This window comes from Aphis gossypii, chromosome X (assembly GCF_020184175.1).
Source record: "Aphis gossypii isolate Hap1 chromosome X, ASM2018417v2, whole genome shotgun sequence".
Classification (NCBI taxonomy): Eukaryota; Metazoa; Arthropoda; class Insecta; order Hemiptera; family Aphididae; genus Aphis; species Aphis gossypii.
This window is the reverse complement of record NC_065533.1, coordinates 52,271,491-52,298,381: the sequence shown is the minus strand read 5'-3', so window position 1 is coordinate 52,298,381 and position 26,891 is coordinate 52,271,491. Positions and strand designations below refer to the sequence as shown.

Genomic DNA, 26,891 nt, shown 5'->3' with positions numbered 1-26,891 from the left:
AGGAACCATTTCCTAAATCTTCTTTAAAAAATGTATACATTTCAGCAGTAAATGTTGACAATTTTATAAAGAATTAATTATATATTTTTTCTCTGTTACTCTATCGAAGTAACAGAGTATATCTTATTCCATTGAACGTTCTTAATTGATATCATAGTTCAAATTGTGGTGTCAACGAGATAATATCGTCTATAATATGCACAATTATTACGATTCTTTACTTTTTTTTTCAATTTGAAAAATGTCAGGTTTTATCGATGAAAATCTCGAAATTTTGGAATTTAATTTCGAGCATAACACACACGCATTTGTATTATATATAGATTATTATATCAATTTTTATTGAGTAAAAGACATTTTTCATTTGACATCAATTTAATACATTAATTAAAGCGTGCCAAAAACAATGATCACGCGTTTAATTATAATATACCGGTAGTTGATTATCTTTCAACCAGCTGTAAATAAAATCACTCAAAATAAGTAATGAATAATATGAATAATAATTATAATTCTGAACAAAAACATATTCCCCGTAAATCTAAGGCTGACTACATATTATTATTAGCATTATTATAGTGTTGTAAAATGCGCTTCGCGTTTTTACAAGGAATTCGCGTTTGGAGAGTTGGCTATGGTGCGCTTAGCCGGCGCACAACAATAGAACTGATCGTTGCACACGAAGTTATACATGTCCACCAAAAAAATGGTTTTAGCGTCCAGTTGTTGGCAGTTGTACGGCAAATCGAAGTCGTGTTTCCTGGTCAATTCGTTGATGTCGTTCGGCTGTAAGTACGGCCAGTATTCCACCATGTTCACTTGATCCTGAAGGATAAAAACGTTAGCCAATATGTTTGGTTTTCTATTATAGTCATATTAGATGCGACAAAAAAATCGATTTCGTCTTTAGAAATAAATACAAATTACAATTAAACTGTTGTATCAGTAACTGTACAATATTATATCGTCCTGGGCTCGTGGCTGTATATTATACTCACTTTGCTCAACGATCTTTTGGGCGATTCCTGAATATCGTTATTCCTACGACCGATCCTGGGCACCGACTTTGACGCCTTCAAAAAAAATTCCTCTCCCGCGAATCCACGACGGATGATCTTTGGGTACACGCTCGCGTCCTTCATTATGACGTCACTGGCCGTTTCGAACTGATCACTGCGTTCGATTCTGGATGCAGCCTGTCTATCGTCCATGTCCGTCAACCAAATATTTTGTACTTTCTTATCGGGGTATTCATTGATCGACATTACGCTCAGTATTTGCAAACACACCAAACCTACAAAAGTGCAGGCAATATAGGTTGATTGGGTTTGTAAATATTATATAATATGCGTGTCATTATTATTTTACGTGGCATGAGATCGTAACTTTAGACGACAGCATTGACTCAATTCGTATTGCTAAAATATTAAACCGATATATAATCTAATATCCAATATTTGAAGAACGAATTACTTTTTGAACATGTATTTAACGAGATTTATATTTGACCTAACCTTTTATTGGTAGATGTTTGGAAAATTGTCGGAGAAAAAATGCAGTTTGAGACTTAAAAAAAAATATTCAAATGAGTATTTAAATAATAATAATTTTATTGTGACTTAAAAAATTGTTTTACTTCAATGCCTGATCCGTAATCTAGTAAACCGTTGTAATAAATAACTGCATGTTAAGATTACCTGTCGATAAACATATAGAATTAAAACACATTTATATAATTTTTTATTCGTATTATGATTTATATGGTCACGTCCTCATTAACTTTTAATAATGTATAAATATAATCACACTCATGCACGTGTGTGTCGATACTCATAAATGTATATGTGATATATGTATTTACTCATATTTTTTGTTTTTTACAATTATATCTGAATAGATCTTGTTTGATTACAGGTGATTTATTTTTTTTTAATATGTGGTGAATAATAAGCTTTAATTATTTTTTTTATAATTGATTAATTTTAATTATAACTTACTTTAATAGTCTCTGCGTATTCCGTAATCTAATAATAATATGATATCTAATAATAAATCTATAAGAACATATTCTTAATAAAGTTTGTTTATGAAAAATAATTATGTGTTTTTATTTTAGTATGAACATTTATTGAAATAATTGTGGAGGTTTAACATTAAGCATATTATTATATTAAAAAAACATACAGCATAACATTGCACGTAAATAACAAAATGCATTTAGATTAAATATTTTAACTAATATTAATTGATGATTTTCCTAGTAAACTATTATTATAAAAAGTTTTTGTCCTTGAAACAACAATTATGAATTTGTCGATACCACTATAATAATGAATTATACACGTATTATTTTATTTTTATGTAACTCTTCATTGTCTTATTAGTTATATTTTAATGCATTTTTTTTTTAATTACAACTTATTTCATGTTTTATTATTATAATATGTATACAAAATTGTTACCTTCATGCGCAAACCTATGGTTATTATAATACATTTTAAAGCAGTTGACAGTTATCATTTATTTACTATTAAATGACTTATCTTTGATATTGATTGAATTTTCATTAAATTAGATTGAATATACGTTTCAGAAATTAAAATAAATAATTTGTTCTTAAAATGGCCATAAAAATTTTAGAATTAAATCTCTAACTAACTCTACAATGTAGACTTATCATTAAAATAACTAAATAATTCATAAAAAATATTATGGTAATACCCATGCCGTGGGTGGATGAAAGAGGGCATCAGCATATCATATATTTTGAAAGGTTTTAAAAAAATTAAAGACATTTTAATAATTAATATATTAATTATATTTAATAATTGATTTAAATATATTATAAATTAAGTTCAATTAAGCAAAAATAAATAAAATCAATCAATCACAATATGTGTATAACGTAATTTGATGAAATTAATTTTCAGTTTTTATAATTATAAGTATAAAAATATAAATGTTTTGGAAGCGAACCAAACGTAAAGTAATACTCTAGAGAAACCTATTCTTTAATCTATGATATAAAATGATATACATGATAATTTACTACATTATTATTGGTAATATTACTGGGTACTTGATATTTTATTTCATTATATATTTTGTAATACAATATATGTCTAATTAAATCGCTTTTGTATATAATATTACTCTTGTACTAAGTACTAACTCTACAATGTGTATAATTATAATACGTCTATATGTTCGTAATTATATTTTTTTGTGTACCTACTTATTGAGTTTTATGTAAATATTACCTTAATAGTATAGCCCTTTCTCAACACCCAATCCCAATGGCCAATATTATGTTACATGATCATAATACGATATTGTTATTGGAATAAAAATGTTATTATATGATAAATAATATGAACTATGAATAAAATATTACAGGGGTTTAATAATGATTGTAAAAACATTATACCAATTAGGTAGTGCATAACGATTTGCCTAAGAATTTTTTTTTAAAACTCTATTCTTCCCTTACTTTTAAGTTAAAATTTATTTTCTCTAAATACACGTAAAGAAACAGACAAAAAAACAACAATAAAAAAAAAAAGTATCTAAGCAAATTCATATAATATTAATTTTAAATTATTTTCTGCAATATCAGGGTTTTAGTTGTACACTATATACCCGTGTGAATATTCTTTATTTGTATTATTTATTATCAAGATAATAATATAATAATCATCAAATCAATATTAAAAAATAGTTTCAGCATTAATGCAATTTATGATGCATGCTATTTAAAACGTAATTACTAATATTAAAAATCTGTTAGTCAACAATAGTTGTTAAAAATAAATATATTTAATAAACATTTTACGAATTTGAGATTAGTAATAAAATTAATTGAACTCTTAAAGTATTACCAAGTGTACATAATATTATTAACGTTGAGTTCCCATCGTATTTTATAAATAATATCCTATACTTAAAATTTAAAATGAATTTAATAATACTGATTTACATTAATTTTTTGTAGAATAGTTGGTTAAAATTAATCTAATCCGCTATTATAATGCACTATAATGGGCCTAAAATTTAAAAGACTCTATTTATAATACTTCTATAGTTCTATCATCTAAAATAGTTTTACATTTACCTATTAGATTGTAGAAACTATCTATGATTGAACGTGTGATAATTGGATATAAAATTAATAATTTTATTGAGTCATAAAACTATGTATTTAAATGATAAATTTAGACAAAAACTAAATATTTGGATATGTAAGATAAATATTTTAACATTTTTTTCTTTTAAACCATGTACCACAATATGTCAAAACATATAATACGTAGTTGAAAGCTAGATATTATACTCGATGATATTATAAATTATGTTTTATAACATTTACATAAGATAGTTACCAATAATTGTCAAGTTTCCACTCATTTTTATTCTGTATATCGACTTCCGGTTCAATGAAGAAATACTCTGAAAAAAAAACCGATAATAGTGATATATAATCGTTACTTATAAGTTATAATTACGACTAACATCCTATATATATATTTTATGTAGTTTTTCTAAAAAATGTTTATTGTGCACATACTGATTATAATATTATTGTTGAAGTTATTGCGGTTAACAAAATTATTAATTTGTATTCGCATGTTTAAATTGTACATGTATTTTATATATATAGATAGATATTATAGTATTTATATAGTTCTCTTCAAAATCGTCATTAATATTTATTTCTGGGATTCATCTGTCTGTTTATTTTGATTACTCAAAGAATTACAGTATTAATATTATGAAGAAAATACAATGCGTTTGGTAAAAGCCGATAGTTTTTGATGAATCTTGTTTCCGGTATTCTATTCGTTAGGCGCTGACGCGCGCCAATAGTGTTTTTTAATCAATGAAAATAAATTGACCATGAATTATCATTGAGTGTTGATTATTTTGTTTTTTCCCCTCCCCCGAATGAATTTTTAGAATATTTTGACGTTACATATAATATGTATTGTATAATATTTAATTATCAATAATAATTATAAAATGTTATATGGTTTAGTTTCTTATTACTATATACCCACAAAAATATAGCAGTTTGAGCGATTCACTCATACAAAGAACTATTGTACGTTTATGAATTTTTTTGAAAATTCGTACACGTTATATTTACGTTCAACACATAGCTAGTCATTAGTTTGTTAATCGGAATCGTTCCAACAGGATTTTACGTCTCAAATATTTACATATATAAAAACAAAATAGTAATAATAAAAATAATAATCAGCTATTTTTATTTAATAACGCCGGGCAAGCAAATTTTTTCTATTCACCGAAATACGTTTCAATTGTTAAGGTTTTTGACGTCTACCGTTGTAATACTATATTATAAAATAGTATTTGCTTATATGCCGATGTTCTAAATGTTACGGTTTTTGCCCTCTTATTGTTTTGATTTTTTTGTTTTTTTTTTCAACACATAACACGTAATATCTATAACGCCCGACCTACAATAGCGATTTCCTAATTATTCGAGATACATCGTATTGTATGTATATATTTATGCGACGGAAATAAAAAACTATCCGAACTATATTGCACAACACTATTATATATTATTATAATATGTATAATTATATGGTACATAACTACATAAGTATACTGACAACGGTCGGCGTAGGCCACAATAAGTACATTGTAATGTATATACTTACCGAAAATGTCGACTTGCAGTGATGATGTGTAGACTTCACGACTGCTGATGTCCAACAACTACCTGTTTGCTCAGGACTTGCGTTCGTATTTAAAGAGCGAAATTTTAGCAGACAGCAACGTGTACTGCACTTGTCGTGGAAAAAAAACGTACATACGCGTGTTTACAAATCATGTTTTTCGAATATAATATTATATCGATATAGGGGTACCCCCCCGAGAGAATAACCTTGTCGGACCTCGATATTCGTTAAGTGGGTACATGATGGAAAACATTGATGTTTAACGTTGTAAAATTGAACAGCCGCGTATAGGCGTAGTCGAATTATTAGTACATAATATAGATTATAGGAATATAATATAATATATATATTGTTATAATAGCAATACAAGTTAATATGACATTGTTCGATTTTTTTTTTTCGTTTGATATTGTTATTTTTGTTTTTTTTTTTCTAGTTTATTTTAATATTATTGAATAAGTACATGCGGACCTTATACAATTATACCGGTGCATGGGTACGGGTAGTAGCAAAAAGCAACGTATTATATTATTTATTCACAGATGCGTGATTGTACACAGTGTTCATTAGTTGCTTACACCCAATTTACAATATTATTTGTCTGGAAAATACTTGATTTTTATGATTTGAAAATCTTAATTTATCGATAAAATATGATTTTGACTAATGGTTAGTATTGGGGTTTTTTTTTTTTAATATCATTATTTTATACTGTTATTTCCTCAATAATTATATTATATTTAATGTTTAAAGTTTTATCTATGATCATACATTAAGATTTCCCATGTTGAGTTTATTAATAGTAATCTTAATAATTATAATATTAACTTAAGTTTATTTCAACCCATTGGTCCGAGTGTGTAGAGACGAATAGGTGTAAAACAAAAAAACGTTGGTTTATCGTCATCTTGTAAAGAAGAGTGCAATATCTATAAGAGGAGGCTATTATACAATAGTATGTTACTTTATTTATATTATGTTTAAATTTAGATGTTACACAATTGTATACAACTTGTAGTTTTGATTAAATAATGATTCTTCTATAACACTATAACAGTACCTACTTCCATCGTATTTATACTTGCAAGTAAGATGACTAAATATAAAAAAAAATTTAATCATAGTATGTGCAATTAATAATTCAAGATTTATGTTATTATTTTCATTATTTATAATGAAATATAGTATTACAATATATTATACATTTCACTTACCTACTATGGTTATTTATTTTTGAATTTTGGATTATGTTCAATAATTCTGTTGTTTTCAAAATTCTCATATAATATTACTGTGTTATTAACGTCTTTGTCCGCAAAAATATTAACCTATACTAGTGTCTAGTGATACAAAAATAAATACATTTAATTTTATAAAGGTCGTTGTTTTTAATAAGATTTAATTTATTTTACAATTATCTGCGATTATGGTTTCGTACATCGAAGACAATGTATCACCTTTTCAAAAACCACGTAATATAATAATGATGAACAAATTAAAAAAAATAAAAAATCATATAAATATTATCATTTATAATGTATTTCATACAAATTAATTACGAAATTCCCAAACTAATAAAACAATCATTTTTCACTAGATCACTTCTATAATATATCAAAAAACAGAAAACGAGTTCAGAATAAATTGGCATTTATATTATATTACTATTATTATTTTTTTTTTTTTTAATTAATTAAAAAGGAAATAATTTTAACATACATGTTTAAAATCATTCTCTCAACTATGAAATTTAAAACCCTATGTTTATAAGAAATACGTAAGAAATTACTTAGACGTATTAAAACTATTTTTAATTGTATTGATCCTTAGCCTCAAAATTCTTAGTTAGGTGAAATATAATTCCTTGAAGTCTAATATGCTTTAAATATTATGTATAATAATTTACGAAATATAATTTTTTTTTATAAAATTATTTCTAATTGTTCCAAAGTTTAGAAAAAAAGCTCTTTTACAAATTGAATTTTAATTTACTAACAAGTACAACATTTTGATGTATTTTGCAGTATAAATAATTATTTCGCAATACAAACTTAACCTCATAAAACACAATGATCTCATTATGTATGTATTAAGAGATGTTAAATTAAAAATATGATTGAAGGTTATATGCAATAAGCCAATAACCATAATTTTATTAATTACTATTACATAACACAAAAACTATTCATATTACTGTAAATATGAATCAATATTTTTATCTTAAAATTGTTAATTATATTTTATATTGTAAATAAGTAAAACTATCATGTAAATTTTGTAAATAACTCTAATAATTTGAAAAATATAAAAATTAATAATTACAAATGTTCAATATATAATTTTTTTCCAAAAATTAAGGAAATTATAAGAAACAAATCAATTAAAATTCAAAATCGAACATATATATTTTTAAATTTTAAACTTAAACTTTAATACACCAGTTTTATGAACTAATGATTGATTCATCCGTCAATATTTCAATATGATTACTTATTATTGGAAACATATAATGGATTATATTGAAACGTAGAAATACATCAAACTTAATATTGGCATATTGTTGTTATATGAATAAAATTAAATTATATACATGAGTATAATATCTAAATTAAAATTTAACTTAAATATATGACATATTATGTTGACTTCTAAGTAAGTTATTGTTATATTAGTTAGTACGATTCGATTAATTCAAAATAAATATTATCGACTCGTATAATTCGTATACGTAACATACATACCTATCTATTTCAAGCTAAATTATTTAAATTTGCTGTAAATAAACTTTTAAGTTAAATAATATCAACATTTTAGAAATTATATCGATTGCAATCGTTTTATATACAGATTTTTAATCTGAATAATAAATGGTCAAAATTTATAATTTAAAAATAAACACGTATGAACTCATTTGAATAGTTTTCAGTAATCTATGGAACAGTTATCATATTATGTTAGTAGAATTTCATCAGTAGAATAGTAAAAATTACGTTTTTACTGGAATCGTATTAATTAATCATAACAAGTTTAACTAAAAAAATACATTTCTGCTTTAAAAATTACATTTAAAAAATTGTCTACAAGTCACATTATGCAGACTATCTTTGACACGCTATTTTCTAGACACCAATTATCTATATCTTAATAATAAACAACAATATATAAATCAAACAAAACAAACAATTCTACTAAAACCAGCAAGTCATTTTGACTACACCCGAAGAGTCTAGTGGTGTTTCCATAATGCTCTGTTGTCTTGTGAATTTAGATCTGCCACTAGCACTCCCTGTAGCAAGTGCCGTCGTCTCTGTCGTAGGAGACATTTCCAATTTTTCAGTTAAGTCTTCATACGAATTTGAATGTTCTGAAGGCCTGTAAATATACATCATATTTATGTTCAACAACAATCAATATAATAATGCGTTATATGCACACATTACGGGGGAAAAAGTTGGAAATTGAAATGTTTAAAAATTATGATCATATTATATTTGCTGTATTATTATTACCTCAATAATAACTAGCCCGAAATAGTTTTTAGTAATTGACACATAATATCAGTTATTTATATCTATTGAATGATTTTAATTCAAATAGGTACTACAGTTAAATTAACTTATTAATAGAAAGATACACATATTTATTTGGTTCAAATCATCAAAAAATATAAATAAATAATTTTAGGTATACTTATACATAATATACAAACCCTATTGTATTAAATTGTTTTTAAAACACTAATATGTGTTGTTCAAGCTCTTATAACTGTTATTCATATATACCTATTATTAATTGTTTTAACTCAAACGCGATATGTAATGATAAAATAACATCGTATTTATGTCAAATACTTTTTCGTAATAGGTATATAGTAAGTTCTTATTGCGTTCATTCGATTATTCTGGTTTTTTTTTAACTTCAAAGCTGCTAATTTTTGAAGTTATAAAAAGCGAGTAAAACAAATTTAAATGAATGGAATTATGATTTCAATACCGCTGTAATTTAAAATTATACAACGCACAAAAATTTACCTTTTGGGAACACAAGTTATACAATCCGCCATAGTCCAGTTCTTTCCAAATTCTTCTCCTTCTTCGACTGTTTGTGGTAACTTATAATGCAATGTTTCAGGAAGACGGAGACCGGTAATACCACCAATCACTGATAGTATACCCATTATCAATAGTGGCAACACTAAATTTTCACGTCCCTATATTTAAATAATTTATAAAATAATTACGTTTAATTTTATTAGGTATTTAATAAGAACGAAACATAACGAAATCTCTATTTCGACAAAGGAAATTAGTATTTACATAAATATGTAAATATTATTAAACTAATTAACTATTAACTTCTTTATTGACCTCATGCATGATGCATGAAGGGATATTAACTTCGAGAAAAATAATATTTCTAGTCAGAGTGTATTACTATGAAACAGTTAAACATAATTAAAAATTGTTAGCACCTACTGAAAGAAAATTATTGTATTTAAGTCGTTTGGTTTATTTTTAGTTGAAAAAAAAACGGTTTGAAAATTGTCTTCGATTATTAGTCACTAAATATCGTATTCGTTTAATTTCTCACTTTTCCTTGAGCGACATATTCAGTGTAAATTCTTTTTAAATATAATAATATTTGTTTGGTTACATAAGTACAAATTTATAGGTGAGTAATAAGTATGTTATGTATTTTTAAATTAAAACTCTTATAAGTTATGTATATAAGTTGTATAAGCTATCTCCCAAGATTATTTGGAAATTACATTAAAGTGAATTTTAAGAAAACTGCGATAAAGATATTTATGTTATATTTGTCACTCAAATACAAGTAATTAAAATCTCTATTGTAAGGTACACTCATATATTTTTTTTGTTATGCTGTGCATATTTGTTTTATGAGTGAAATAATCCAAATTGACATTAATACTATTGTTTATTTTTTATGATCCATGTCGAGTTTCAGTATAGGTTTTTGACCTCACTTCATTATTGTTATAGTTGTTTATTATTTTTTTTTTTTTTTTAATCAATGAAGCTAATTAAAAAAATAATAATAATAAACTAATATTTCATTAATGTTTATCAAATACCATATTTATGTACAACTCGAATGTTTATTTATTGTGTCGAAATTTTATTTTGAAAATTGACGCTTGTTGTTCCGGCATACATATTAAAGTTGTCAGTAAACGTCGTATAGTTCAAGAAATATAAACCGTTGTGTTGTGATTTATATTACTTAAAACATCGAAATACATGGATATCATATGACATATGTAGCTAATTCGATTCGAACCGGATACAAGTTGTCGATTCGTTATATCATATTAAATTTAATACCTTCCCTTGCAAATATGCGGTCAATGACAATACGATAAATTACTCAACATATTTTATGTTTTAAAATAAAAACAACATTAATGTAAGTATATAACTCTTACGCCTTACGCTTATTAAACTTCAAAAGTATTACAAAAATTTAAAAATTTAAACTTATTAAATCATAAGTAAGACTATGGACTACACTTGGAAAGTATATAAAATAAAACAATTAATAATACAAGAATAGAATATCTCATTATACACACAGATAATAATATATTTTTAAATATTTTAAAGCTCTTAAAATGTATAGGTGCTCGACGCTCGTGTATTACTTCATATATGTATATTGTTTATATATAAATTAACTACAGCTATATAATCAACTTACAAACTAAACACGTAGTTTGTACTTTGTTATTCTTATATAGTTTATAAAGAGGACCGAAAATAGTTATAATATAGTAAGCATTATATTTTCCATCGTAATTTATTTTCTAAATGAAAAATTAATTATTTAAGAGTTATTGAGAAATATTAGCTTAGAAATTCTTTATCATTAAACCCTCTCATATAACTTTTATACCTCTTTATTAAATCTTTATTAAATTGTTGAAACTTTTTATAGATTTTTAATTGTAATTTTAGTTTTATGACCGTTAAAATGTTTTATTTTACCTAAAAATGTAATACTTATCTATACTGTTTGTATAACTTAACAGACACTTAATATATCAAGATTAAATATACCTAAATTATACGTGTACTTAATAAAGTTGTATTTTACCCTACATTCTATACAGTCTATAGTAGGTACGGCCTATAATTTATGTAATAATGTATAAATAATACATACATGTATAATGTATACATATTATACTTGTAAATAGACTTGTATGTACTTACTAAATAGTTAATAAATGGTATTAATACCAAACCAAGTCCAGCGATGTACGCAGAGGTACCAATACCAATTCCACGTAATTGTGTAGGATAGAGTTCACCGGCAAATGGATAGATTATTAAAAACGAAGCTGATATTGTGAACTTAGAAAACAAAAACAAAACCAACGTAGTAATAACAGCATCTGAAATTAAATTTAATCGGGTTCAGCGAGACTGTAAGTAATAGGTAATAGATGTAAAGGTTAGACATGTTTTTAAAGTCTGTACGTTACGTTATCGCACAAAACAAAATTTGAATATTTGATTGTATAATATATACTGATTTTTTCTTATAAATTCGACAGTGTTCAGAAATTTTTATTAGAATCTAATGGATTAAATACTTTTTTTATGTACAATAATGTTTATTTATAGCAGTAATTCAACAAGACTACAAGAGTATTAATAGGGGAGGATACAGTTATGCAGTGCACTCTAGTTAACAAGCAAGTTAGCAACCGTAATAACAATTCTCGATACTGTGTCGCATTGTTTTAATGTTTCGACGCCAAACAATTGAAGATGACGTTTTAATTTGATTGTTCAGTATATTTGACGTAACAATGACCATTACAAAGCGTTTACTCAATATTTGAACAAATGTACGAACACGAGCAGAACGATAAAAATAAAAAATAAAATGTATTTAATTGTGTCGGCGTTTAAGTACGTTTTAACGATTATGGTTACGGCCAATAGCAATAGAATACAATCAATAAAAATGTTATTATCAAGTATAATAAAATACGTAAAAGATTAAAATTTCCTAGAAAAAATTATCCTAATTACTACAAAATAACTAAAATCGATAAGTAATAAATATACCTATGTTTAAATATATATAAATATAAAAACTCAAGTGGATATATTATTTAGATTTTTTGGTTCTAACGTAAAAAGTATAAACTAATTTTTATTATGAGGAATGTTGTTTTAAATTTTAAAGTATTTGCTATAAAAACTGAACACCTCATAAGATTTTAATTAAAAATATTTTGGAAATTTTCCTGATATTAGCTATAATATTACTCATTTTAATGACTATTTTATTTGGTTGTTTGTTTTCAAATTATGACAAAATATGAAGGCTGTTAGATGAAAAATCGTTATTTTACCCGTACATTTGTTATTTTCTCAAAATTTAAAGATGCCATTAAAAAATATTTATTTAATTACAATCATCTTAAATGTTTATGTATAACTAAATATATATAAAAATTTTATAAAATGTTATTATAGAAAAATATTACATAAATATTGAAAACTTAAAAATTTAAAGTATCTAGGGTAATTTGTTTTTGAGTAGCATCAAAACATCAAAACTAATTTTATTAAAAACTATTTTTGCATACAAATTTCTATTTTTTTTATTTTTCCATATCATTTCTAAAAACTTAAGAATTCCGTACTTTGATCTTTCAAGTACCAACTGGTCTAATCTATTTTATTATCAGAAACCTGCACCTTCAAAGTTGAAAATTGAAGCATTTTTATATCATATTTAATAGAGACTTATATAATAAGACTCAAACACATATCACTGTAAAATCAATATACTAATTGCTCCGCTTACAATTTTTAACACGTATTCATGTATGTACGTATCACAATATTACTACAAAAATTTTTATTCCGTATTTGTGATGTTTACCTGGAGGCAAGGTGACGGTAACAATGCAACTAATACCACTCAATGTCATCGCCAAGCACAGAGGCCATCGGCGACCCCACCTATCCATGAGTAGCCAGCACACCAGACAGCTAGGCACTTCAACGACAGACGATAGCAAAAAACTCAAGTATTGATTTTGTCCCAACGATGGACCATAATAGCTCAGTCCAATATACACCATATCATTGGCGAACCTGAAATAAAATAGAAAAAATTGTGTCCAAACTTATAATTTCACTCCAGTAGTAAATTTTTATTGCACGCACCAGTTGAACGTAATCAAGATCGACTTCAATCGCATGTTAGGTGTCCGGCATAGGGCCAATACTCCTGGCCCTTCTTTTAAACGTTTTTCTTCACTTAGAGTGCGCTCCATCATCATTTTTTGCTTAAGATAAAAAATACAAACTCAAACGTTAAGACTTTTTTTGAAAATCACATATCATAACAATTAAAATCAATTGTAAAAATAATAAATCGTATTCTTTATTGAAGCGAGAATGTTAAAATTAAGACGCCGGATTTTAAGTGTCCTTAAACCGTGAAAATATACTCTAAAAAATAGCCAAAATTGACCTTACAAAATGAATTTTACCGCATACATGACTAAGAAATTCCATATAATATTTTCTAAACAATTTAGTTATTTATAAATAAAGTATAATTATTATTTTATAAAAAAAAAAATAATAATAATTCCCATAGTTAATAATAAAAATAAGATAAAAATTGAATCGGATGTTTGACAACGTGTATAAAAAATTGGAAACCCCCAATTAACTTATTAAACAAAAACAATTTAAGTATCGAGAAAACAATTTTTCTTAGAATAATATTTTTAATGAACAATTTTATTATGTATTAAATCGATCAAAATTACTTAATAATACTAAAAATGATCTAAAGATGAAAAAATGTCGAGGTGTGAAGAAAAAATACAAAATAAAAGTTCCAGCTTTGACGCACCCGTTACATAAAACCAATTAGATATGTAAATGGAAATCATTATCTAATATCAACGATAAAAAAATACACTTTGTATTGAAATCCGAGTCCTAGTTGTAAGCAATAATTGTATTTTATTTTTATAGAACAAAACTAAAGTAACTAAAGTAACTGCAGTTATTCGATCAATTTAAGAAAATGCATTTATTTATTTAGATATTTTGATTTTTTATTTAAATTTAAAATTATTAAAAAATCTAGGTTAAATTATTATATTGTACGTGAAACTATTTAAAGCCAAATAATAAATTTTAAATTTTAATTTATTACCTAATTCAATAACCATGACCCTGCATAGTTATAAAATGTAATTGATTATTTTAGAGGTTATCGGTTAACTGGTTAAACGTGTTTCAAAAATCCTCCATTTAATAATAATAATAAAATAAAAACAATGAAATGTGAAAATAATATGCACAAAATAAAAATAATTATAATATAATATTTTAAATTTCTAACGTGATCTTAGTAGTGTTCTCCGTGTTACATAATAACTTCAAATAAACAGTGTGAGTTTAATAATAATTTTTTGTGAGTTTCAGTGAAAACAATAAGGTATTGTGAGTCTATATTAAATATACTGTATAGTTTGATAATACTTAATTTCTTTCTAATGGAAATAAAAATTAGTTAACTGTCAAAATATTAATAAATCAAACATTACAATATTATTATCATAAGTAATTTCTTTAGTGCATTGATGTACCTCTATTGCCTATATGATACGCCGTGTGACATACTGTACGCGAAAATTTTAATGATGGACAGAACATACGACCAAAAAGCGAAACAAAAATTTTTCGAATTCGTTGGCTTCAATACAAAACTATGATGGAAATTTTTTGTAAACTAAAGTAAATCAATAATAATTAATCATTTTTTAAAAGTATTCAGGAAGAAAATTGATAGTTAAAAAAAAGTAAAGTATAATATGTAAATAAGTGTATGTAAGTGTATTTAAAATGTTTTTTTTATTTTTAGACATTTTAAGTTAAGTATTCAATATTGGATTATTTTTACATATTAAAAATTAAACATTTATTAGTTTTTAACTAGACAATGAATTTAAAACTTTCGTGATTTAGACGAATTCCTTTACAATTTTAACTTTCAACGCTTAATTTATTATAATAGAAATGTGATTATGTGAGTGCGTACGATAATTTTAATTGTTGAAGTACTTTTACATTAAATTTTCAAGCTTTTTAATCAAGGGCTAAAACTGTGATCAATCTAAATAATAAAAAAAAAAAATTAAGAAGTCAAAAATATGGAACGTTATAAAATACACATAATTGTACGATCAATACATCCATTACTCCGTTCAGAATCTAAAAGATGCTTATTGTGCTATAAATATAATAAGTGTAACTAAAATTATTATGATAGTGTATAGTATATAAATAAACACAAATAATAGTAAAAGTTACAAATTGATTAATTTTTTTTCCACTGTGAAAATTTCCAAATTTAAAAATTCGCAATAATTCTATAAAACATATTGTTATTACAAACTTAATCTCTACCTAATACTTTAATTTTACAACGATTAAAATTACAAAAAAAATAACACGATGAACTCACATAGTAGGTAGAAACATATTTTTAAACATTTCAGGTATAGTAATTTATTAGATAGAATTTACTTATAGCAAAATCTATGGATATTATACTATAAAATTGCATCGAACGAAAATGTTTTGAAATGTTTAAAATTATCGAATATTTTTCTAATCAAAACGAAATAATCACGTGATTTACAAAATACCATAAAAAATTACAAATACTTTGCCATATAAAACGCCAATCGGAAAATTATTTTTTAAAAAAAAAAAGTAGAGTGTATCGTCGTACCTTTAGTTTCTGTTTGAACGTATCTGGCAGAACGGTCCCATTGATTCTAGCTAAGGTTTCCAATATTTTCAACGCTTCTTCGATTCGACCTTTAGCCAGTAACCATCTTGGTGATTCTGGTAGGAACCTACGACGTAAAATTAAATTATATGTGCGTTTGTATGCAATTACGTCAGGTCATGCAACCGACGCACACGGAACACGCGCATTTTATAATAAAGTCACAGTGTCCATGTTCGACCACAATAATGAATGTTTTAACTTGCCACCAGTATATAAAGTACAGTGTAAACGGAGTGGACGTCGCCAACGCCAAGTATACCCAATTGCGCACGTAGTATGTTACACCAGACAACAGCATCAGACCGAGCGTATAGAACATGCACGTCATCACGGTAATAAACGACCTGTAGTTTGGTCCGACGAGCTCCAGAGCTAAGAAGAACACATCTGACTATTAGTACTTAATCGAGTTAGTGAGAATATCGATTTCTTATTGTTACAATGACATTATTCATTGCCCTTATTAGTTATTACTTACGCCAATTATTATTTATGGTCAATAAATTATATTGTATAATATGTGTTATATCGCTCTATAATGCGATTATTAAAATAATTTGCAAGAAATGTCGGGTCCTTAACATGAAAGGGACAGTAGAATAATACGTCATTTAACCTTTGAAAGTATTCTATACATTATTAAAGTATACGGTTAAGGTCGAATTACAGTTATTTATATTTAGTTTTACTCGTATAATGTAAGTAATGGTCGAATTAAACTCGATCTTAAAAAAATAATACTTTTACAATCACTCCCCAAAAATTACTCATGATAAATACGGAACTTAATTTAAATGTTTTTCAACATACATTATACAACTTTCATGTGTGTTTCATTAAAATGAATCACTACATTGTTTAACAGTATTGTTATATACAATTATAACAATCACACGGAGACGGAAAAAAGAATATTTACTACAATATTATACACATTCATGTCTAAATAAAATATACACATTTTTATTATATCACAAGGGATATCTCATAAGAAATTATCGACAAAATACAAAATTTAATGTTCAACATTGATAATCACAGGCACTCCCATATTTTTTGTTTATTTCTAAATTAGTTGAATCACGTAATACTAAATTCTTAGTAAAAGATCAATTACTTAAAAGATCAACAATAATTGAAAAAACAAAATACCTATACTATACTATTAATAAATTATATAGAATGATCGGATCGAGCCCAATTCCATTACTGCTATTATTAAACCAGAATCTATTAAAGCTAACTTGAACAATGTGCCTAAAAAAATACTAAACAACAATATTTGATGATATAAATTCTCGGTAACACAACAAAAGGTAAATCATTATAATATAATTTGAATTTTTAATTTAATTTAATTGCATGTTATTTTATTGTTAAATTGTTTATATGGCATTTATAACACTTTTATTATTTATTTTAATACACAATTAGTTATGAAGTAATTTATTTAAAAAAATAAACTACTTAACTTAAATAATGTGCGTAGGTGTTTTTTTCTTATCTTACACAAATTTAAAATAAAACAATTGTGTGAAACGACAAATAATATAAATAATATTCTAGTTTAGTAATTTTCATTACGTCGGTATTTACTATTATAAAAAATAATAAGATTTAAATGGGTGAATAGAGGAAAATAAAGATTAGAGTGGTATCTTTTATTAAAGACATTGAAGCACTATGGAGTATTTGTATACATAATTTTAAAACATACATAATTATTATAATATATGACGTTATTGTTTGTATTAAAATCAATTTCGTTAACATAAAAAATATAATAAAAAATCATTATAGTAAAATAACAAACACAATTGTAATATTTATATAATAGGATTGGCTCAACAACAATCTTTTGTGGAATGCGTATTATTCTTCCTGCAACAATGTCGGTATAAGTACAAACGGTTTTTTTTTTATAAATACCCGACCCTGACAATATTGAGTGACTCAAATTTTCTGTTAATTTTATTGTAAATTATGACTGACAAAAAAACATTTTAATATAATTCAATCGTTTAAGTTACACGACAATGTAGTGTACATTTATTATATCTTGAAATTATTTCTGAACCGTATTAAAATCGGATAATATAATTAAGTTAGAACAACAACGTATAATAACATCGTAGAAATTAGAAAAAGTGTACAATAAACTGATTTATTGCTAGCGATGTTTGTACTTAAGAAGTTAATGAAGAATGAAAATCAATATTAACAGAATAAGTACATGTTTATAGGTAAAATATAGCAATAAACAAAATCGTCTAAATTTCAAGTTAATAATTAAGTAGAACGCAATAAATATTTCATTATTATAGTCTTTAGGTATATGGGATATCATAATATATATGTGTACATATACCTATACTATAATTATAATTTATCGTATCTGAATAATAATTTATAAATTTCAAAAATGCAATGAAATAATTTTATATTATAAAATGCGAATAATACCTACATATTACATAATGCACAAGTATATTATGTTTATAATAATTATTATGTTCCAGTAAAAATTTCGAATCAGTTAGTTTATGAGATAATTAGTTAATTTATAAAATAACAAAAACGGGTAGCTAATGTATATTGTTTATACTCTAACTAGTTATTATCCCTGGTATCACTTCTTTATAATGTGTCAAATCGTACAAAATATCATGTACAATATCGTTATTTTACTGTCCAATATAATAATAAATCAGATAAGAATAACGTACTTGTTGGCGACAAGTTGTCGTTGATGTTCATCTACGTTCGTCGTGTTATTATAAGATTATCGTTAAACATGTATTGTTATTTTAAGGTTGTCAATAAAATTGGTAAGGTTTAAAGCTCAGTAATAGTTTTGCAGTCACACGTCGTGTTCACTGTTGGTTCCTATACGTCTCTACGTTATTATTTTAAATATTCGTATAGTTTGCAATGAAATCGGATAAACTAGATTTATTGAAAGAAAATTTTTTAGTGCAAAAAATCGTTCATTAAAACCAAAAATGCAATTTTAACAAAACAAAAATATGCAAATTTTATGATAGATGTGAAAAAAATTAAAATAAAAAAAGGAATCTCCTCGTGACTATTAACATTACGATATTATAAAAATAAACGGCATTATAAAATTAACACTATCCATAAGTCATCAAAATGAAAATGTTAAATTATATTTTTTATGTGTTATGATTGAAGACATTTTTGATTATTTACATGAAATGCATATTTCTATTGGATACGGGGGTAGTGTTATATGAAATAAATAAACGTTATAAAAGTACAACTCAATCTAATGTTAAGCAATATTTTAATTTGTATATGCCTTTCCAACAAAAATTATACTTAACCAAAAAATGTGATATAAAACGGTGTATTTTCAGAAAAAAAATAAGTATTGTGCCACAATAGCCCTTGTACAAATAAATAAAATAATTATAATGAATTAAGTTTGAAACAAATCAAATATTTTAATATATTTTAAATTTTAATGTATTTTATACTTGAACGGATATCAAACTAAAATTGTATAAAATAACTAGCTGATATTCTATGAAATAAACTGTTGAAGTATAATTTTATTTATGAACTACCTTGTTATTTCATAAAATAACAGAGTTCAACAACTTAGCTGTAACATTTACCATATGCATACATACATACATATACATAAATATGAATATCAGAATATATAATTACACATATATAGTTAGGTGTAAATTTAAATCATATTTTGATAATAATTAACAAAGACTTACATATAATAAATGGGATTTGATAAACAGCCGGTATAGTCAAACCTACAATTACTCTTGAAGTGGCCCACCACCAGAAATTCATCGCACAAGCTGTTAACAAGCTACCGAAAATTAATGTAGCCAAACATAAAAAATACGATTTCCTCCTTCCAATTCTGTATAAAAAAAAATATATATATATTTATAATAAAAGTATTATTAATTATTATAACTCATAACAATAAAACACAATGACACGAAATTTGGAATTGTTGAATTATTTACTCACCTGTCATTTAAGACACCAAAAAAATACACTCCAATAGGTCCTCCTAAGTTTAGGGCGGCTAATCCAACCGTCGGGTATATGTCACGTTCACAGACCAAATCAAACTGATAAAATAAAATATATAATATGCCATAGTATAAATAATTATTTAATACTTATCAAGTACCCTTAAAAAAAAATAAGTAGTTCTCATAAAGTTCACTGAAACAAAGTAAATTGCCTGCATTGTACGCCTTATTAAGTATTTAAGTATCATAATTTTTATATAAATTCTACCTAACCAATATTATATTATTACTATGTTCTTCACATAAAAACAGAATATGAAATTAAATTCCATTTTTTACTATTTAATATAATATTTATATGTATATTTCAAAAAATTATAATATTGAGGTATCATCAAAGTTTTATTTATTTTAAATGTTAAATTAATGTTATTTTGGCTTCGTTTTATTATACATTGTTCATTTTAAGTACAAAAATAATTGAAAGATTTATGGTTTTCCGAAAAAATATTATACAGTTAAATTTAAAATATTGAGAATTTTAATTATTCTGAGGTACCTATCTATTATTCAGATTAAAATTAACTCATTAGTGTTATAAATACTTGATGTTTAAATTTAGTATTACCTAAAGCTTATACTCTATGCCGATCCATTATAGTTGAAATCAAATTAAATTTTCATTTTAAACGAGTTTTTATGAAATTATTAAAATTACTAATAATAAATAAAACTATCAAGAATTATTTTGAACTCCCTCTACTTAGAAACGCTTTTAACTCCTGGACTTTCATTTGTAATTAGCTGTTTTAAATATTTATTTATTAAAAATTAAAACTTGTATACTAGTAGAACGGTAGTATACATTTTTTAAGAACAAACACCTTTCAGGTGATTCATATATCATATGTGATTATTCACCACCATAGTCATACACATGACATGAACGTGCTAATCATTTAATTGAATTCAAGTTATCAGTCAAATATTTTATATATTATGTGATGAAATACTCTTTATAGTGTAGGTACTATGTATTCAATATATATAAGTGAAATTGTATGGAGCGATCTTGATCGGCACATATAATAATTTCACATTGGGTGTAATACGTAAAATGTGATTTAAAATCAAACCTTTTTATTTCGTATTATATTATGATGATTATAAATTCATTAGTCTTCGATCGTTTTTCATATATTTGCGTGGTGGGCGCCACCCTTTTAATTTAAAAATATGTTATATTCAAAGTTCAAACAATTTAAATTCATAAATTCATAAATACCATATTTATTATATAATATTATCGTGTGTATCGTATTTATTTCAAGTTTAACTGATTTTGTAATAAATATACAATAAGGTACACTCCACAGTTCATCCCCACATTTCATGTTGACCACCCCCTTTAAAAACTAATTTTAGATACTCCATTGAACGTGGCGATTATTATTATATTTCGTATATTATATATTATGTATATATATTTTTATGTACATCGTATAAGTAAATAATTGTATGTGCATTGTACATTAATCGTAATATTACGTATCGGATTAATATATTATACTCAACGTGTATTATTATTGTTATTATTATTAATACTACGGCAATAATATTATTATATAGATAGGTACGCTCGGAAATCGAGAAAGCGTAATATATAGTGCGGCTAGTCGACGGCGGCGGTATTTTTTTCCTCCACATATACGCCGGCACGTACCTCCGACTATATAATATTATGATGTTATTATAGGTACCTACTATACTATACCACTATACTTACGTCGAATTGCTTGTGTACCTACGGCATAAGTGAATACAAATTGTACACACGCATGACATTAAAATAATATGTTATTATGCGCTCTATCGGATGACAAATTACAGCGTGCGGCCGTCGCCCGTCGACGTTATAATATTATATTATTATGCTTCACTTCGTTAACCTTCCGGATTACGTACGTACACATTATAATATCATACCATCAATGAATCCCAGACCGACGCTACCATGTTGTTACACGCCTCTTGCTCGACATCACACTATTGTAATTACCAATATATATATATATGTATATAATACTATACAACACATATGTGTTATTAACGTTTCAAACCGCACCTCGACGCGGCGGTTTTTCGTGAGTTTTCGACTGGCGTCGATGACGGAAAACGAATACGCAACACTATAATATAATAATGATGTCTCTAACGATCAGCAGTCTGGATTAATTATAAATAGTCAATGATTACGTAAATAAGTATCTATATAGAGCCAATGCAGACGGTACAAAGTGTCCGTTTACCCATTTTCGGGCAATGCATTAGGGAAAATCAAGCCTAATACTATATTTACTCAATATTATGTCACACAAAAATTCTATGTGTATCTATACATCAAACACGTGTTTACTTCCGGACCACACATCCGGCTTATTTCGCACAGTTAATTCAAACGAACGTTACGGGTTATTTTATTTAAAAAATTAATAAAACATAAGACTGATTATTTACTGATTTATACGCACTACGTATGTAAATTGAATTGAATTTCCCAAATTCGGAGCAAAAGAGGAAACGTTTTTAAGTTCTTTATTTTCCATTGCATTGTATTTTGTATGCACCTATTGGGTTAATTTTTATCACATTTTTTTTTTTTTAATTTTTATTATTTTATGTATTATTATAGTTGCGTGAACGAAGAATGCATTAATATTGTCTAATTTAAATTTAAGATTTTTGCATGCTTTATGGACTGCAATAAGTGAATTGACGATAATATATGTATTCACTTAACGTGGCAGATATAGAACGAACTAAACAATATTTATCTATTAATTGAGCGCCCAATCGCACATTATAAAGCACTAGATAAAGATAATGAATAAAACAAGTAATACCTACTAATCTTCTGTATTTAATGCATATATTTTAACTTTTAAGTTATAAAAATAAAGTTAACTTTACAAAGATTAGACTTGTTTAAAATTGTATGTATTATGCATTTTAAAACTTACTACATACAATTATTCATATTTAGTTTTTAACAAAAAATTCTAAAATTCCAATAGTCATGCTACAGTATTAAAATAAAATAATAATCTGTGGAATAAAATCAATAAATTATTAATACATTGTGATTTGTGATACTTTATTAATAAATAAAAATTGATAAACCAATAATATGTTTGATGTTTCTTTTACAAATAAATATATAAAATAGGTAAAATAAAAGTAACTGAAAATTTCTGTGATCAGTTTTAGTAAAACATTAACGACATTTAAATTATACGAGTTACTAAAACTTGCGCATTTTATTATAATGATCGAATCAAAGTAATATAGTTTGTAAAAAATGTTTCTAAATATTTTTATGAACTTAAACGACAGCTTTACAGAATTATTTTTAAACCTAAATGAGTAACTGCATTTCTTTCAAACGCATTAACCCTAAAGTGATAATCACGACATTATATTTTTTAATATTATATTATAACATTTACTTATTTCGATAATTGAATAGGTTATCCGGCTAATAATATTACAAAAATGAAAAATATAAAAATCATTGACTTCTATATGGATAGGTATGATGTATACAATTTAAACCACATAATATTATATTTAGAAAGAATAATACTAGTTCAATGATTGTTTTAGAGTTAATTATAATTCATAAACATATGGTTACAATACCATATTATTATTACTATACGTAATAGAATATCCGCTCCCCAGTTACACAGTCGTAACAACTCGTATTGGTACGATTGGCACAGACGCATCGTGCGCCGACTAATTTCACGGTGTACTTTGTCACCGTAATCGTTTCTGAGCGAGAAAGCCAATTAATTATTACTTCTTACATTCAAGTGGCACCGGCAATAATAATAATATAATACAATAATATTATATTATATTATACTATATACGGGTAATTATTTCATCGGACGGAATTAGCTAATAAACCGCCGCGATGTTTTCAATTGACTAATTGAACTTCTTTGATAATCGGTAAAAGGGCTACTGTAATGCTATTATGTAACGGCGTATCGGGTGTATCGAGAACACAAAAAAAAATAGTAATAATAATAACGATAATACCTATTGCGGTCTTATACAATCGTATATATACGTGCGTGAGTCCACTGCGATGCATAATATTGTGTTTTGAATTAATTATTTGCATTTTTTAACCATGATTTTCGAGATATTATTCAAAAATATGGTTTTACGATGTACATTTTTTTCAAAAAACTTAACATAATCTTTTATAACATTAGCTTTTATATATTATTAACGTTTACCTTACAATTTTTTTATCTTAACTCTAAATAAAAAATCATAATATTTAATTTATTTTAAAACATATTTCTCCTCATCACACGTCACAAATTCTTATAACCACAAGTTCTAATTTCAATCTGTAGGTATTTAATATCGTCTAAACTAATGTTATATTATATTTCATGATAAAGATAAATCCATTTTTTTATTCATTGGTTTAATGTATTGTAATTTAAATTGTTTCAGTTTACGTACACTTACTTATATTATTAAATGTATAAAAATGCTAAGCGCATGTCCGAATTACTTACATCTATTACAATTGAAGACTGTACGAAACTCGTGTCATATTCCCAACTGTTACATTTTTCCAACGGCCAACTTTCGTTTACCAACTGTTCCAAATCTCCGTGAACTTCGGAAGACGCCAACACTTCTGTCCAGTTAATTGCATACCGCATACATCCATTTTTTACTTGAGTTACGTTACTCTATAATAAAATTATGTGTAAGTTTACGACGAGATAAATAAAAACAATAACCATCGATGCACATAATATATTGTTCTTACAAAAAATGCTTGAAATTACACACATCTCTTCTAGACACAGGAGTTAGCCAATCAACTTATTATTAGTTTATCATATTAAACTAAAAATTTATAATTAATAACCTCTACTCGATATTTCATCATTGTGATCGTCACAATAAATATAATGGACTTCGAATACACACAAATGATTACCTGACAAATTATTTAGAAACCCAAAGAAATTATATTTCTTTCTAAAATCAGACAATAGATTTGGTTAGCAATTAGAATTAAGAAAGAGCATAGTCGTTTGATGGCCATTCATGTTCGAGGCTCAAGCTGTGATCAAACTATGTGCTTACGTATCGTATCTTCATTAAATAATAACGTAATATTATAATGATCATGTTGTTTTTAGTTATTACGTTTAATAATACAAATATTAAAACATACAACAAACAAACCGGATAAAAATAATAATATGATAATAATACAACTTGTAAAAAACTAATATCAAATGAAGCCAAAGTTGTACTTCGATCGATAAAAAAAATACACGGTTTATTTGTACAAAAAATAATTTTATATTCCTTCAGTAGATAATTATAGGTATATTATTTTTTTAGTGTTAATGGACACTTTCATCGCATATTTATGTCATCCAGTATTTATTGTAATCCTGTGCTAAATCTTATACCCATTGTATTTCATTTTACAAATATTGTTAATAGACTTAAATATTTATTTATTTTTAATAAAAAAAAAATAAATACTTCTTCAGTTCTGTACCATGTATAAAATTACTACAAAAATGAGCATTTATGTTTAAACTGCGTCTACACAGTTTAATTTGTTTTTTTTTAAATTTAACTTATTAGTAATCAAAATATACTTCGTCAATATTTGTTTAATTCTATTCATGCGTAGCTATTTATTACATCTATAATATTCATGACATTATGCTTTTAAATATTAATAGTATAAACCTGATTCGGAATTCTAAGAACACTTGTATAATAGCTTTTGCATATTGTTAGCAATTATATATAATAAAATTGTATCCACGTATGTTTGGTGCCTGATTTAAAAAAATTGGATTTACTTGTTCGTAAATTCGTTTTCTCTGTTCCGCAGTGAAATTAGACAGCTGTGGTTCCGAACACCAATGAGGAGGAACGTCGGACATGAACAATTGGTTGAACGCTCCGAAACCGCACGGTATGCATGCGGGCAGACAGACAAGCCATAACAATAACTTTTGATAGCGACCAAACTCTCCAATAATTGGCAAGACTTCGTCCAAGTCAACTTCATTCTATAAAAATCACGATAATATAATAATATTTATTTCTGTTGGAATAGTCTAAAAATTAATGCAAAGAATATTTAATTATTATAGTACGATCAAAATTCATTTTTTTTCGATTAATATAAATATTCGTGAAAATGTTTTCAAATTTAATTGTA

General features: G+C 25.6%; 2 protein-coding genes across 5 annotated transcripts in view; both read right to left on the bottom strand.

Annotated features, from left to right (window-relative positions):
• Positions 1-307: 307 nt before the first annotated feature.
• On the bottom strand, positions 308-5,831 carry LOC114124479 (uncharacterized). The gene is made up of 4 exons (XM_050207421.1): positions 5,685-5,831; positions 4,380-4,446; positions 999-1,294; positions 308-825 (listed from the first exon to the last, which is right to left on the bottom strand). The coding sequence occupies exons 2-4, from the start codon at positions 4,402-4,404 to the stop codon at positions 604-606; spliced, it is 543 nt and encodes a 180-aa protein (XP_050063378.1). The 5' UTR covers positions 4,405-4,446; positions 5,685-5,831; the 3' UTR covers positions 308-603.
• Positions 5,832-8,129: 2,298 nt separating this feature from the next.
• The window catches only part of LOC114129307 (carcinine transporter), a 42,887-nt gene continuing 24,125 nt past the window's right edge, over positions 8,130-26,891 (bottom strand). For 2 of the 4 annotated variants that reach the window (XM_050206428.1, XM_050206430.1), the window contains 11 exons: positions 26,527-26,739; positions 25,204-25,383; positions 20,595-20,698; positions 20,327-20,481; positions 16,775-16,943; positions 16,509-16,635; positions 13,916-14,037; positions 13,629-13,843; positions 11,939-12,120; positions 9,737-9,915; positions 8,130-9,077 (listed from right to left, as the gene is read on the bottom strand). In XM_050206428.1, the coding sequence (XP_050062385.1) occupies positions 8,894-9,077; positions 9,737-9,915; positions 11,939-12,120; positions 13,629-13,843; positions 13,916-14,037; positions 16,509-16,635; positions 16,775-16,943; positions 20,327-20,481; positions 20,595-20,698; positions 25,204-25,383; positions 26,527-26,739 (1,830 nt within the window). In that variant the 3' untranslated portion in view covers positions 8,130-8,893. Of the gene's footprint in view, positions 9,078-9,736; positions 9,916-11,938; positions 12,121-13,628; positions 13,844-13,915; positions 14,038-16,508; positions 16,636-16,702; positions 16,944-20,326; positions 20,482-20,594; positions 20,699-25,203; positions 25,384-26,526; positions 26,740-26,891 lie in introns of all 4 variants that reach the window. The other 2 variants (XM_050206431.1, XM_050206429.1) reach the window with 1 other exon arrangement.

Coding starts and splice junctions, on each gene's coding strand:
- LOC114124479 (XM_050207421.1), bottom strand. CDS start 4,404: ATGAGTGGAAACTTGACAATTATTG. Junction 1,295..4,379: donor TGGAAACTTGACAATTATTG/GTAACTATCTTA, acceptor GCACTTTTGTAG/GTTTGGTGTGTTTGCAAATA. Junction 826..998: donor CCAAAAGATCGTTGAGCAAA/GTGAGTATAATA, acceptor TTTATCCTTCAG/GATCAAGTGAACATGGTGGA.